Source organism: Gobius niger, assembly GCF_951799975.1.
Source record: "Gobius niger genome assembly, chromosome: 12".
NCBI classification, from domain to species: domain Eukaryota; kingdom Metazoa; phylum Chordata; class Actinopteri; order Gobiiformes; family Gobiidae; genus Gobius; species Gobius niger.
This window is the reverse complement of record NC_136863.1, coordinates 14,560,885-14,577,333: the sequence shown is the minus strand read 5'-3', so window position 1 is coordinate 14,577,333 and position 16,449 is coordinate 14,560,885. Positions and strand designations below refer to the sequence as shown.

The following is a 16,449-nucleotide window of genomic DNA, read 5'->3' as shown; positions in this document are numbered from 1 at the left end:
TAACAATTAACCCTGGCACACACTTTGTGCTCATAAGACTAATAACTTACAACAAGACAACAACTCTTCAGACGCAAATGCAGGTGGAGTTGGTTCTATTCAAAGCTACATTTCAAAAGATATGCCCCAATCACAAACAGTAGTCTAAGAGGAAGATTATTAGATATGTATATAGGAACTGACAGACGCAGACAGACAGACAGAGCAGACTATGTGTCACCTCTGAGTGAAGAGAGAGCGAGGAAGTGGAGGAGGAAGAAGGAAGCAGAATGGTTTTCTTTGGGCAGCTCCGAGAGCCTGCTCCGGACACTTGCTCTGCACCACTTCTGGCCTTAAGAAAAATGAGTCAAAAAATATAAATTAAGCAAAAGACAACAGAAGATGGGCAAATAATAAGTGAGTGCTAAAAACAATGCTGAATGACTTCAAATGTCAAACAATAAGTAAAAATCAAAAAGGTCACTGCAAATCAAATGAATGAAATATATTCAACTTAGTAGGCTTGCTCATTTTGATTACCATATTCGAGTAGTATCTGTCTGCAGCCTGCAAGACAGAGGCGTGTCGTGAAGAAGGCCACAGACAGATACACTTTACTACTACACCATACTATTTTCCGGACTATAAGTTGCACTTTTTTCATAGTTTGGCTGGGGGTGCGACTTAAACTCAGGTGTTATATATCAAAAATATATAATTTCACATGATCGTTATTTTCACGCTGACAGCCGCTAGAGGGCGCTCTCGGCTGGTGTACTAGTATCTGCTACTCTGAACACAAACATGCACTGAAAAAGGGAATCGATTAGCAGAAAGAAAGTTTGGACTGAGCGAGAAACTTGTGAGGGACTGGCGAAAAGCAGAGGTCACTCTTACTGCAATGAAGAAAACAAATAACGCAAGTTGCGGGCTAAAAGCTCGATGGCCACAGCTAGAGGAATGAGTTCGCAAATGGGTGCTTGAACAGCGTGCTGCCGGGAGAGGCTTGTCAACGATATACCTGGGTGGCTGGTGTAACTTATACTCCATAGCGACTTGTATATGTTATTTTCCTTATTCATTATACATTTTTGGCTGGTGCGACCTATGCTCCGGAGCGACTTATAGTCTGGAAAATATGGCAGTTATTGGATTAGTCCAATAATATATATTATTGTTATATTTGTAAGTTATTCAACATCAACGCTCGTCAAATAAGGAAACAAAGAAATTATAACTTCTAAATCACACACACAAATACTAACTACTTCAAGACAGTGATGGGACGCACATTTCAGTTGACATTGAAATTTGGTGCTATGCTCCATACCTGCATTAAATACTCTGCATAGAAGGTGTGTCTCTGGGTCTAATGGGCCGTGAGGGGTGGGAGGCTCGGATCACTATTGGGTTGAATAACTATTACTACGCATACCTGCTCCCCTGGGTTGAGCACTGTCTGACACTTGACCATTTGTTTGTAGCGAATGCTGAGCTGCTCCTGCTGCTGTGTGCGCCTCTGAACCAGGACAGAGAGACGGACCGTGACGCTTTAGTTTCAGACCAATGCACACCATGCCAAAAACGCTAAATATTACTACAACATCTATGATTCAGGGAAGTTTAAGACAACAAATCAGACGTCACGTGATCCACAGGTTAGACAGATAGAAACAAGCGTTCTAGTGGTTAGTCTATCATTAGGGGCAAAGCTAGTCTAGGCTCAGTCTTTACCTTTCTCCAAGCTGGGACAGGGGCCAGTCTGACTGTAATTGGCTCATTCTTGGGGATTTGGGTCAGGGGAGTGGCCAAAAGGCGATCCAAGTTGGGAAGAGAGTCCCCCTTTGTGATTGAGAGGGGCGCAGAGGGCAGGTACCACGCAAAACACATGATGATGGTCCATAATGGTTGATGAAGATTAAACCAGACACACACAAAAAAGTCATTTATGATAGGGCGATAACTGTATATAATATGTGCAAAAGGGACTAAGGAATTCCTGCTGCAGGAGGTGAATGAATGAAAAAAACATGGGACAATTGTAAAAGCAATCTTTTTGCAATCTTCATTAAATTGGTTCATAAGCACTGTTATATATCAGAACTTAAAATAGCATCTTGGTGAACACAAACTGTACATAGTTTTAAGTCGGGAAAATAATAAAAACAACAAGGTCTTGTTCCATACTCTCACTAAACAATCTCACCACTGTCACCCCCAGGAACAATCCAACCAAAGATCTATGAACCCACTCACCCTTCTACTCAGTCAGCACTGTGAAACCACCCACAAAATGCCAGAACAATGCCCAGTCTGGCCATTATTTGCATAGGCTTCTGCTTATTTATATAGTGGCCAACAGCTCATCCATCATAAGATTATCATGAGACCAAAGGCTGACACAACAAGGTGTTTTTCAGTCAATGGAAAAAATGCTTTATTGCGGCTCTGTAAAAAGCATCCATGTGATCATACCTGTCTTTTCAGTCCAGATGGCTGGGCAGGAGCGTTCTCCTCAAACTTAGCCAGCAGCTGCGTCGCCATGACCTTGACTTTGTTATTGTTCCCCACAGCAGATGAATCCATCTTTCTCTCGGAAAGAATAACTGGGACAGACGGCCTGTCGTCACGGCAGCTTCTTAAAACTTCGTCCTGTGGGAAAAAGGGGTGAGCGTTATGATTTTCTGCTCGTTTCTGTCAGTCTTTGGGGAATAATTTGTCGAACACGGTCTGTTCATGCTCTCATCACAAATGAACCCAAATATGGTTTGTTGACACTTTACTCACATCTTCTGACTGACTGGTTTTCCGACGCTTCCCCAAACCATCAACGTCCTTCTCCTTTTTGTCCTGTCAATGAGATCATGAGTTATTTATATTCACAATATGTTGGTTATTATAATGGGCCTTCATTAAAAGATAGATTACACTGACCTTTGGATATCTTTTTCTGGAGATTGCTATGCTTTGACCAAGTTTACTTAGGAAGGAAATGGGCGATTTGGTGCTGGCTATAAGAGCGGCCTTTTCTTCTGGACTTAATGTAAGGTTATCTGAAGTAAAACAGAAGGAGAGAAATAAATTACACATAAATGTCCACCCAAAGCATAACATGTAACAATGCATTTAGATTTACTATGACAACACTGCAATGTAGCTAACTTACCACTAGGTGGCACTGTGTCCCTAAACATTTCATAAAACTGGCTGAGGTACATGACCATATTGAGTTTGTCTGGCTCCACCACAGAAGACATCTCTTTGCCGGTCATACAGGGCGAGATTCCAAACTCCTTTTCTGCCACGTCAAAAGCCAACTGATTGTTCCTCTCATGGTCCTTCTCATCCAACGAATCGAAATCACTATGACAGAAAAGGCCCAAATAAATTGAAAGCTGTAAACATTTTATAATTACCAGCAAATCACACAAGGTTTGATGAACGAATGACGAGCTTAACATGCACAACATGCACAACTTCAACACACTGATAGTGAAGAGTCCGGTACAGCTGTGGGAAGCATTACTGTAAATTGTATAATATTACATCTGATAATTCCATTCACAAGACACTTAAAGTCCACTTAAAAGCACTAATGCTCAAGCACCAGATCATCAATCATGATCTTCTGGAGACATCTTGTTGTTCACATGAACATAAGAACAAGACTCCTATTCCATTCCCCCTCTTCTATCGACATCAACAGGCCTATCAAAAGTTGTAGCAAAGGTCAGGAGAAACATAGAGACTAATCGGCTCTAATGTTAATTGCTGTGTTGTCTCCAGAGAGCCACTAAACAGCATTAGTCCATGAGGATGGAGACTGTGTTTATGGTGCATGACTGGTAACAACCCTGGTTTATAGCATTATCTGAGACCATCAGTGCAGGGGAAAGTCCAGGACTATACCTAAGGGGACCCCAAAATCCATTCTGCCACTTGATGTACAGGGATGCACCACAAAAACAGTCCCACACTGCCAATAAACATCATTTGCAACTAAGTGACATCTGCAAATGCAGCAGGACTGTCATTCCAGGCTCCTCAAACAGCTTCCATTGGTTGTAGAAATACTCACATTAGATCAGGCCTATATCGGTGAATGAGGGCACAAAGAGCCAGCCCACTTTTCCAAGACATGGTTAGGTCTGTTACATTGACGTTCCGGTATCCCTCCGTTTGTCTTTGACACCAGTTCAGCAGCTTACTGGACCGAGCAATGGATTCTGGGAATAAAAGAAAGAAAAAGCTTAGAGTAAAGCAGCAGCTCGGAAAGACAATTAACGTGGACACTGATAAAAGCAACTTCTGGGCAGAGTAGCACGACTTTGGTTAAATGAGGCTGAGCATAAATCTGTACGTTATCACATAAAAGCCTTTTTTATTCATGTTAGTACCCATTTTAACCAATAAAAAGACACTAAACCGACATAATAGTTTGCCAGCGAGAGGTTAGAAAAGGGTACAGAGCTCACAAACCAACAAACACAATTTAATAGGTTAGTTTTAAAAATAAGGGTCAGTTTACATTCCAATAGGCTTCAAACACTGCAGGGGATGTGTTTAAGATTATTGCAAATCCCTGAAAAGCAACACCATGCAAATGGTCTTTGTGTTACCTTGCAACTGCTTGTCAAGCAGGCAATTTTCTAGAGTAAAAATTACATTTCATCAGATAATGAGCAAAATGCTATATTTAAACAATGTAAGGCCATGAAATAGAGATAAATATACAAACCATTCCTCGTCAACTTGGGTGTTGATGAGTTGATGACATTTTCAATCTCAATTCGCATTTCCCTGGATTCACCAGTGTCATAGAGGTGTTGTACCTGCAGTGAATTGTTTCAAAGACAAGTTTGGATAAGATGAGAGATTTTTTAGGCAAAGTGGATCATATCAGCTTCCCACTGACCTGGCTGGGCTTGAGAAAATTGAGGCAGATGTTAGGATACCGCGTGATTGGGTCCACACTGTATTGACTGAAGTTCTTACTGACATTCTCTGGTGTTGTCTGGGGCAGTAGCCGGTATATACTCTCCCTATACATCATAGTATCATAAAATAAACATATCCAACATAGAAAGATTTAGTAAAACAATGCAATACAAATAAAACCTAAGTGTAGTGTAGTGACATTCCATCCTTATAAAAGCCTCTTATGCAATTAGAGGTGGGAGTAATGCTTTGAAGCACACACAAGTGGATTTCCTAGTAAAGCACTCAGAGATAAAAGATTGTGTTGTGAGAGAGTGAACATGTGTATAGTGTGTATGCACGTTCCACACCCCTACCTTTCAGCCAGCACCTCGAGCGGGCTTTTTCCCTGAGCCCAACTCTTCACCATCCAAGCAGAGTCCACGGCGGCCAAAAAACCTCGAGCTATTCCAGTGCCCATGGGCCAGAAGGGCTGGACAATGAACACATTACAGTATGATCATGAGTAAGCCCAAACCTTCATTGTAGTTTATAGTTTTACTTTACCTCCAAAAGGCTGTCACCAACAAGTGCGACTAGCAGCTTGTGGCCGTGGCGCTGTCGTACAAGGGCAGCATTTTCCGAAGCATACATGCAGGTGAAGTCAAACATGGCTACGTCCGGCTGGCCATAGTGGTTTATGGCAAAATCCAGTGTGGGCAGCTGATGATTTGTGGAAAAATCGGCTGCTTCACGTGCGTATGACAGCAAAGCCACCTGGTCAACGTTAGCTCTGGACAGTAGCATTTCTGTGTCTGCATAGTCCTGAAAGAAACACAAATCAATCACAAATGTAGAAAGTGAAATGTGCTTGAACATGTTTGAACTGTTAAAGGAGTGTACGCTTGGCATTAAACGAAAGAGAACTAACTACTAGGGCAGTACGATACAATGAACTAATATATGAATCGCATGCATTTCACAACATGACTGTAGTTCTAAACTGCAGTGACGGAGACAAGATCATTTGTTGTTTGCAAAGACAAGACAGTATCAGAATTATTTGCTTATTGGAACCTTTCAAAGGGTGATTTCAATTTTGTTGCAATTATTCTTGGAGCCACACACACCACTGTATGGGGATTATATTTTCACAAGCCTTTCCTTAGATGCAACATCAAATAACTGCCTACTTTCAAAGTGACAGTGCTTTCTGATGATAGTGTGGTGACTGGTGAGAAGTGAAGCTATAGCTGAGTGGTGCAGCCTGGAGACGGTGGTGAGGGAGGGAGGGGCAGTCTAATGGAAGATATGCACCCGGGTTTGTTTGCCGTCTTGAACTCCATGGACTCACTGCCCTTCAGCCAACACGTCCACCCTTCCTCTGCCCATGACTAGCCCATACCAATGTTAAAAGCTCCCAAGCTACTTCCTGATGAGTCAGATTCCCCCTGTACTGTACATCATACAGTGAACCGATGTGTATTATTAGTATGTGGAGAGTCTGGCTATTTCACAACTATTTTATGATGCCTGGAAGAAGAAGAAGAAGAAGAAGAAGAAGAAGAAGAAGAAGAAGAATGGATTCAAAGGATTTACAGAAAAGAGCAATCAGAGTTGTCAGTGGAAGTTGATACTAAGACCCAACTAATCCTATATTTATGATGAAAAACACTGAAATTTAATGAATTTGTAGAAGCCAACCTTCTAAAAACCACGTACTGTATAAAGTGCATCTGGAAAATGTACCAGAAAATTTGCAAAACTGATTTACCAAGAGAAAGTAGATATGAACTAAAAGGATATGACAAAACCCAGGTTTCAAACAGCTGCAAAGGAAAGACATAGCTCCATCAAAGGAGTCAGTCAGTGGAACAGACTTGAATGCAAAACTAACACTTCCAAGTCCATTCATGTGTAAAATGTTCAATGTTACAAAAATATAACACTGCAGGTGAACTTTTGTTATATGTATTAATGTTAATGATTTTGCATTGATAGGGGGCAGATATTTTAAGGTATTACTTTCTGCTCCTTTTCATTCATATGTTATGGAAAAAGAAAATGGAAAGGAAACTTGTAGGTGAGCTGAGGAAACAACATAGAGCGTGCTAAACTTGGCAGAGTTCTTGTTGGCTGGGACAGACTATTAAATCTACAGTGGAAAAGACACACTTAAAAACCCAGAGTATACAGAATTGATTTTATCACAAAAACATGGGTGGCTTGTTTCAGCACTTGGCTTTGATCACTCACATGTAGAATGACTCCTTTCTCCAGCAAACTCTGTTTTTTGGCCGTCATCACAAAGTAGTGTGTGTCATCCTTGTAATAGACAATGTTTTCCAAGTCAATACCTAGAGAGGCAGTGAAAAAGCACTCGTTAAACAACAGGCAAAATGTTGTCCCTCGAATTCAGTCATGAAAGGACATTTAGGTCACAGAACTGCCCTTGAGAGCAATATAGACTTCAAGCCATGCACATGATGCCATAATGTTCCGTGGCAACATTTTATACAATGGCACTATTGATTCATAAAAGTTGTTATTTATTTAATTTTGCCACTCAGTTTGGAATTATGTTTCAGGTTCCGTTTATAAATACAATTATGTGCACGTCCCCAATGACCCACCAGATGTCAAAAGAAAGCAAGTTATTAAATAAAAAAAAAATATATATATACAGTATATATACAGTATATATATATATATATATATATATATATATATATATATATATATATATATATATATGCCATTAACGGACCTGTGGCTTCTCTGAGGTCTTGAAAGAACTTCTGGTTAAAGATAAAAGCAACACCACTGATCTCTTCTACTTTTGCTTCTGCTGTAGTGTGTCTATTGATGAAGTTAGCAGTGATGGCAATGGCCAGTTTCCCTCTGAACTCTTTTCGTCGAAACCCTGAAGGAAAAGCACATGGAAGCAGAGAAGAATTTGTTATAAAAAAAAAGGTACAAAGTTAGACATCGTGCAACCACTTCGTATATTATTACATATATTGTGTACACCATAAGTACATCCAGATGGTTTGCGTCATTTCAATATTAACATGTTTGTTGACCTAACGCACTGTGAGTGTGGTTTACAGTATTCCCACATGGAGCCGACTGCTTCCCTTTATTGACAAAGAATGGGTGAGGTCAGGGTACCCTGCTCCAGAGGGATTTCCTTTGAATATCTCAGTCTAAATGGTAGACAGTCATAGAGGGCACACAAAGCTGACATAAGAGTTTCCTTTTGGTCTACCAACACTCACACTGACAACTACACACAGTTGTGGGCCGGCATCTGTTTATGTGTAAGCGAAAAAACACTGCACAGACACAAGTCATCCTTAAGAAATGACATTAAGTAAGCATGAACACAGCAGAGCTGTGTGGACTTGCCAGGAAGTGTGTTTCTCCTTCCATCTGCCCCAATGATGACATCAAATTCCAGCTCATTCACAGGGTGCGTCCTGGGGTGAATGTCAGCCCTCCAGCCAATCCCTGTGGAACAGATCTTATGTAACTTTACACTCAAATAACCATTATATTTCCCACAACAAACAGACAGTCTCACGTTCGGTCTCCTGGTCTTCTGGAGGTTCTATTAGACCCTTGAATTCAACATTAACATGTATCTCCACACCTACAAGTAGAGCTACTTTGAGCAGCATGAGCTGCAGCTGACGAATACCTGCAACAAAGTTACATGTTCTATAAAAATGTATTCTAAAATCATTTGAAATAAACAACTCAAATTGATTTGGACTCACTGATATGATCGATAGCACCGGCACAAAACTTCCCATAAAACTTCTTGGCGCCGAGGCCCCTGAGGTCCTGGATTGTAAAAGGCCAGAGGTGGAGCACATTGTTTCTGGAAAAAGCATCTCTCTTCTCCAGGAGCACCACTTTGGCTCCCAGAAAGGCCAACTCGATTGCTGTTCGTAAACCGCATGGTCCTGCCCCAATGATCAAACACTGCACATAAAGACATAATGCATTTGTATAAAACCATCAACCAGTGCTTTGTTTTCTCAAACTGACTTTTGCACAATTCAAGCCCTACCGTGCTCATCAGTAAAATCCAAGAGAAAAAAATATTGTTGGAATATATCAACCCATTTTGAAGCTATAAAAAAATCTGTTCTGTTACCTTATATGATACAAAAGGTTAATTTGAATGAGTGTGAGCACCTCAGAGACGTCCTTTCATAAAGCAATCACAGACGGTTGAAAGCAGTAAACATGAGCATCAAATTACATGATACCCAAGACGCAGAAGATCAAATTGTCTGAGCTCAAATGACATTTAATGACTAAGCATTACCTTAGAGTTGGCACAGGCACGGCCCTTCTTGTACTCTTTCAGACACGCCCTCTTGTCTAATTTAGCCCAAAGTGCTTTGGCCTTCCAGTAGTTGACTTTGGATTTCAGCTTGTGATAGAAGACTTTAGAATCTTGAGGCTTGACGTCCAGGTGGTCACACAGCTCCTGGAAGGCTTTGAGTGTGCCCTTACAGGTGCTCCCTTGGACAAACTTGTCAAACAGCGCGTGGGACTGGTTTACGCCGTCACCTCCAGCAGCACCAGAGCCTCCATCCCCCATTGTCTGAACTCGGAGCAGGGTGTGAGTGCCCTTCGCCCCGAGGCAGCGGTCTGTGGGTCCAGCCCCAGCCCGAGAGGTGCCTCAAACAGCCAAGAGGAGGGCTTTACCTCCCCGCCTCTGACTCTCTCATCCTGAAAGACAAAAGACAGAAAGAGCAATCAGACATTCTGAAATCCCCAACATTTATTTTCATATGTCAAAATGAAGCTTGAAGCACTTAACAAGCACGTTTGTTCTTTTCACTCAAGTAAGGTTACAGATACGCCATTATAATATTACTCAAGTAGAAGTTAAAAGTATTGTGTAGTGACTTTAAAGAGTAAATGTAGATAAGTTCTACCTGCCTCGGTCGAAAATGGAGAGCCCTGAACTTTCACAAAGCCAAACATGATACAGTAGCCGACATGAAGTACATAAATGTCTGTCCAGACAAAACAAGGCCTTGTGAATAGCTTTAAAGTTCCAACTCGGGAAGATGGTTATTCATGTCAACAAACACACAGAAGTCAGTTATGATGCAGCTTATGGAAAATAACATAGGTCACTGTGTGGAAGTAATAACAACCTCAGCCAATGCATGAGCAGTACACAGACCGATATTGCTACAAAGATGATAAATATTTGTCATTTGAATTTGGCTTGACATTAGGTCCAGGCTCAGTCCAAAAACAAGAGCAACAGGAAAGATCCTCATCCAACACAAATACTTGTGCATCTTTATATTTCATCCAGCATGTCTGCGACTGTCTGTTTGGACTATCACAGGAAGAAATAAAAGAAAAAGTTCAATAAATCACTAGGAATGAAGTAACCACCTGGAAGGTGGTGCGAGTGAGTGTTCTATAAGAAGTGTGAGATGTAATGTGTTAAAATGGTTTAGCATTTGTGTGACTACGACTAGAACTCACTCTGACACATGAAGGCGTCGCAACGGGTACTAGCCTGTTACACACACACCATGCCTTTTTACTAGAAGCATTACATCATCCTGTAATCTGAAGTAGAGCTCTGGATTAGCACAGTAGGTTACACTGCTATTGCTTCATACGCTCTATATTTGAACAAATGTAACAGAAAACTTATCAAAACACATACATACTACTTCTGCATAATTTAACAACCTCACAGATAATAATTGATTCTGGCACATTCATTTAATCTTCTTTTGTATAAGGCTTCTTCACGTCACTGAGAAGAACCTACAGTATATATCTACTTTATGTGTGGCAGTACCAATTACAGTTTGCTAAATTTGACTTTTTGTGAAAATCATCTGTGCTGCGGAGAAAACCATTTCCATTTAGTTTTTAAGACTTACAGCTTAAGTAGGGCTGTGCCTGTACACTTAATGACAATCAAATCAGAATTGAAATAGATAGGGAAGTTAGTGCAAAGATTATTTATCTATCCAATACAATATCCCTTTGCAAATAAGAAAATATTGTTTTTTGAAATAATATAAAACCTGCTCAGCCATTTGTAACGTAGACATCTACAAGCTCTGAAATGCAGTTCATATTTCAATAATATGTTTCTCAAAGGTCAAAGCTCCTGGTCCTGTTTACAATGTGACAACCTACATACTCAAAAACAGAATATAAACAAAAAACTACAATATATTCGCCTTAATAACAATCGCTTCAGAGTGCTATAATCATATGGACTATTTGCATCTCATTCCATCCAGTATGTAATGCAACATTCTTAATCCACACGCCTGCTCCACATGTCTGAAAAAGAGCAAGCGTCCAAATATCTTAGTAGTGCAAGACAGTGAACAGATTGTTAGCTTAGAAATACTGTATGCTCAAAACAATATTGAAAAATGTGTTTGTTACTAAAGAAACTGCTAAACCTCTCACATAAATCACCACATGTGTCTGCTATTCCATTTCACTTATAATACAAAGAAAAGTTTCTTTTGTTGAGTAAACCTACTTGCTACAAAGGAACCATCTCCAAACCATGCGGCTTTTCAATCACTTACTTCCGACATTCAGGATGCAGAGTGCAGCTGGGCTGTTCACTTGCAGTAAGTGGTGTGGATTTCTATGGTTTCAATCAACTCCAGTACAAGATTAGCCATGAGGCCAGAAAACATAAACAGGCTGCCATATTCATACTGTAATAAGATGAAGCAGCCCTGTATACTGGATCATTTGTGCTTTGCTGGGATTTACAAGAAAATGCAGACACTGCAGGAAATGTGGTCCGTCTCAACCTAACGTAGAAAATAAAATAGAGATGCAACTAATCCCAATAACTTCCCAGTGATTTTGAATCTCAAAACAACTTTCCAGCCAGGTACAAGTTATTAATAATGTATTGATTAAAAACACTACTTTCCTGTTGAAGCCGGGCATAGCAGAAGCTATAACAAACTTAATGTCTGCTGTGCTCATGCAGGAAGATTAGTCTCAAACCATGGGCACAGAAATTAAATTCATATCTTTGAAGGTGTATTATGGAACTTTTATTTATAAGATTTATTCTATATAATAAAAAACTCTGACAACAGTGTTTCCCAACCAGGGGTAGGAGGGACACCAGAGGGTACGCGGGCACTTTGCAGGGAATACTTATTAATAATTATTTCAGATCTATAAAGAAGGTGAAACTGAACAGTATTTCAAAATTATTTTAAAATAAAATTTAATTTTTGCTTTAACACTTTTGCTTGAGTTTAGCGGGTCCTTTACTAAATAACTGGCTGCACCTTCGGGTGGAGCTGTACTTTGAGTAGAAATTAAAGACTCAAGAGGTTTGTGAGACAAAGAAAGGTTGGGAATGACTGTCCTACCAAAACAGCAGTGCAAACCAGATTTACGCATTTGGCTATCTCGGAATTTGATTTGCATAGTGCTTCAAGCAAAAGAGTACTATGACTGCCATATCTGGTTACTCGTAGGCCTGCATCCGAGGAACTAGGAAGTGTAATGTGAGAGCAGCTGTCGACCCAGTCAAAACACACTAGTTACAGGGGTTTACGTAGGACCCTACACACCCATCACACAGTCTCTTCAAGGTAATGCCTTCAGGGAGGAGACTGAGGAATCCACGGGCCAGGTCCAGTTGACTGAAGAACAGTTTCATACACCAGGCCATCAGGAAGCGGAACTACCTCCCTTCCCTGCCCTCCCTGTGCTTCCAGCCCTTACTCAGAGGACAAATTTCCCTACGGAGACAATGAAGCACACAAAACAAAACAAAAATACTCCCCACACCCTGCTCCACAACATTCATTGTGAAATTAATTGACAAAGAAAATCTTTGCATTTTTGAAAGCATTTTTTGCCTGGTTGGATGGTTATTGTTAAAGAGAAGAACTCTTGTCATTATGGCAACTGTTGTGTGGGGTGAAGACTATTTTGTACCAAAAGTTGAAACAGGCGTGTTACTTTTTTTTAAAACAGGATAACTCAAATCCTAATCTCCTTTTGAGTATGTCCAAGGAAAAAACACTACAGCATGATTGTGTGACTGGCACTGGAGGGGCACTACACTCTGAATTGCTGTTTTGTATAGAATGTGCTTTAAAAATGCATAAATAGGACTAGAATTCTACTGCTTACTAGTCCGAGATCAAAAGAACATGACTACATTCCCTCTTTGTAGTGGTCAGTAGGGCTGAATGATACTGAAGTAACTTGCGATATGCAGTACGGTTGTGCAATATCGCGATAATGATATCATTGCGATATTTCACTAAACCATTTCAACACGATATTAGGACATGTGTAACTGAAACTGAACTTCTATCTACTAAACTATCTACTGCACGTTTCCGCTGATGTCAAGCTCAATAATGCAGCTAACAGCAGTCGTAATCCTGTCACACATCCACACTTGCTTTCCCTAATCTCTGCGTGGGCAATGAGCAGATGACAGTTCAGATGCTAAACAAACAGTGGCTATATGACAACAGAGCAGTCGGTGAAGGTTTGCTAGCCTGGCCTGCCAAGACCAAAGACGACATGACACACAAATGCAGTCAGAGTCAAAGAAGACTGTGCTTTCCTCAAGGCTTAATAAAAAGGAACAGCAAACCATAGCAGGCATATTTACAGTATCTGACAGTACATTTGTTATTTCTCCATCAGGCACCTGCAAAAGTGGTACTTACTCAAAACAAGGCCCAAGTGCTGCTTCACACACATCCACGTGAAATATGATGTGGCCCCAAGAGAGTTAAAAATGGTTTACTGGAGGCCATACTTCCAGAACAAAGCTAGCAGCTAAATGTTCTTTTATTACCATATAAAGGATTCATTGTCAAAACTATTGAGGCTCTTGAGGGTCTCTAAGTGGTAAGTTTGTGTTTAAGAACTTTGTCTAGTGATAAGTAGAATTACAGACGAGCTTTGACAATAGAACTGGTAAAAACACTTTGTTCAGGACAACCACAGAAAAGCATGATGACATTGTAAACACTGAAGCTTTGAAATCATTACAATGGCTCCAATTGGTAGTGTATTTAGTATTTCCAAAATGCTGAATAAGGTGCTTTGTTCCCTTTCCAAGTAGGTCGAGTGTGGGAGACAAAAAGTTGGCAACTTCTCTCCATGTTAGGGATATTTTCCTACACAACGCAAGAGATAAGCTTCCCGTGTGTGGGCACTGATTCACTGTCTCCCAAGAAAAACTTAACACACAAGTTACAACTCTATAAAAAACAATAAATCCAAGCATGGCTGATTGTGCCTATTTCTTCGAATCATTTCCGACTGTGACATCACAATGGGCTGACTGGATAAACTGTGCAGTAATTCTTAAGTGTTCAAAGGTCAGTCAGCAGAGTGGCAAAATGTAAACAGTTGCGCCGGCATAGACTGAGGAATGCACTTGCCACACTGACCCACTTTTGAACTTCTGGCTAAAAGCAAAAAAGTTAAGTCTTTAATCTCAAGAAGAAATTGAAAAGCAAATACATTTACTTAGTCATGCATAAAACCTAACCCACATAATACCTGATGCAAACAGAGCTAGTGATGGATGATGTGAGGACACAGCCCTAAGATATTATCTCGAAATTATGTAATTATAATAAAGTGATAAAAATAGCAACATGATGGATTTAAATGACGTTTATCATTGTAGGTAATCATGTTTGTGTAAGGTAATCATGTCAACTTTAACGACTCAACTAAAGAGTACATCGTTATTGTGCCACTGTTGACTAAAGTGCTCAAAGGTTAATCATCTTTAAACAACTTACTAAGCACCATGCAATGTACTTTTAACTAAATCGCTCCAAGGTGTAATTTTGCAAACGTCTGATGATGGGTAAACCCTGGTGCCAGGCTTCTGGACTATTGGGAAGCATCCGGCTGCTCAGGACACAGCTAGAGCTGTCTGTAATGGACATCCTGCGCTCTGTTCTTTCAGTGTTTTCCAAGTCCATGCTGCCCTGCAAGACCGCAAGGATTTGGGGCTGCATGGAACTTATGAGAGAGAAAGCCATAGACAGGATAAAGTGAATCACACTATAGCCAGATATTCTTCTATCCAGTGTTATAATTTAGATATCCAAACCAATTTCCTAAAATTAGCTAAATAAATCATGAACTATTTTGGTCAAGGTAAACTGTTGTGCAGCATGGACAGTGGGAACCAGATGTTTATTACACTATATAAAAAGACACATATGCATTTTTTTTCTCAGTGTCTGACATTAAACTAGAATTAACTTTTACTTTTTAGGTCATTTAGAATTTTCAAAAAATATTTCTATTTGCCAGGACTTCAGAAGAATGAGAGATAGAATTTTCTTCACAGATTTATATTACTTTTTACAAAGCCAAAAGTTTACATACATTTCATTAATATTTGGTATCATTGCCTTTAAACTGCAACTTGGGTCAAACGTGGGTCTAACCTTAAGCCACTTGCTTTGGGTCATTGTCCTTTTGGAAGACGCATCTGTGATCAAGCTTTAACTTCCTGGCTGATGTCTTGAGATGTTGCTCCAATATTTCCACATAGTGTTCTTTCTTCATGATGTCATCTATATTTTGTGAAGTGCACCAGTCCCATCCACAGCAAAACAACCCCACTGCATGATGCCGCCACCCCCATACAGCACAGTTGGGATGGTGTTCTCAGGCGTGCAAGATTCCCCCTTTTTCCTCCAAAAATGACAATGGTCTTTACGGCCAAACAATTCTTTTGTCAGACCACTGGATATGACTCCAAAAAGTCTTTATCCTTGTGTCTTATCCTTATCCTGTGCATTTGTTAACTCCAATCTGGCTTTTTTAGTGTTCTTCTTTTGGTGTAAGGGCTTCTTCTTGGCAGAGTAACCTCCCGCCCATTGTCGATACAGGACTTGTTTCACTCTGGATAATGACACATTTGTACCCGTTTCAGCATCTTCAACAGGTCTTTTGCTTCTGTTCTTGGGTTGATATTCACCTTTCAGACCACAGCACATTCATCTCTGGGACACAGAAGCCACCTTCTTTCTGATCTGTACATTTCCATCATTATTTGAACCACTGAACCTGGCACCTGTTAAAGGTAAAGGTATATATGACTTTGTAGAAGGTAACAAAAAATTCTATCTCTCATTGTTCGGGCATCTAACATTAATATAAATCATTTTCCATCCATCCTTCCAGTTCGCGCTGTATGTTTCTGTGACCGCAAACAAATCTAAAGAAGACCGTTAGTGATGTGGTTATCAAAAGATGCAATAAGAGACTTGAACTGTCAATCTCTTGGTTAATGGACAAAAGTCTCCAACTCTTGCTCCAACCACCAAGTAGACTTTTTTTTTATTTCAAAGGTTTTAAACAATCTATATCAAATGACAATGCAGCAATTGTGATTTCCTAAATTTGACACACAATCACAATAGCACAAAACGCAACATAATTTGCAAAGAATCAGAGAATTTACAACCTTAAAATATAGCAACCCAGCAAACTTCGCTATCCTTT

The 16,449-nt window shown here is 40.2% G+C and overlaps 1 protein-coding gene across 19 annotated transcripts in view; it reads right to left on the bottom strand.

The window, feature by feature from the left end:
- mical3a (microtubule associated monooxygenase, calponin and LIM domain containing 3a) overlaps positions 1–16,449 on the bottom strand; it is a 59,892-nt gene that overhangs the window by 25,757 nt on the left and 17,686 nt on the right. For 10 of the 19 annotated variants that reach the window (XM_079568246.1, XM_079568247.1, XM_079568245.1 and 7 more), the window contains 17 exons: positions 9,233–9,642; positions 8,676–8,883; positions 8,480–8,596; positions 8,305–8,406; positions 7,664–7,819; positions 7,153–7,253; positions 5,464–5,721; positions 5,274–5,389; positions 4,895–5,021; positions 4,718–4,811; positions 4,599–4,628; positions 4,058–4,205; positions 3,146–3,342; positions 2,914–3,032; positions 2,767–2,829; positions 2,455–2,631; positions 221–331 (listed from right to left, as the gene is read on the bottom strand). In XM_079568246.1, the coding sequence (XP_079424372.1) occupies positions 221–331; positions 2,455–2,631; positions 2,767–2,829; positions 2,914–3,032; positions 3,146–3,342; positions 4,058–4,205; positions 4,599–4,628; positions 4,718–4,811; positions 4,895–5,021; positions 5,274–5,389; positions 5,464–5,721; positions 7,153–7,253; positions 7,664–7,819; positions 8,305–8,406; positions 8,480–8,596; positions 8,676–8,883; positions 9,233–9,511 (2,403 nt within the window). In that variant the 5' untranslated portion in view covers positions 9,512–9,642. Of the gene's footprint in view, positions 1–220; positions 332–1,293; positions 1,499–1,713; positions 1,822–2,454; positions 2,632–2,766; positions 2,830–2,913; positions 3,033–3,145; positions 3,343–4,057; positions 4,206–4,598; positions 4,629–4,717; positions 4,812–4,894; positions 5,022–5,273; positions 5,390–5,463; positions 5,722–7,152; positions 7,254–7,663; positions 7,820–8,304; positions 8,407–8,479; positions 8,597–8,675; positions 8,884–9,232; positions 9,643–16,449 lie in introns of those variants that run through there. The other 9 variants (XM_079568239.1, XM_079568243.1, XM_079568244.1 and 6 more) reach the window with 6 other exon arrangements.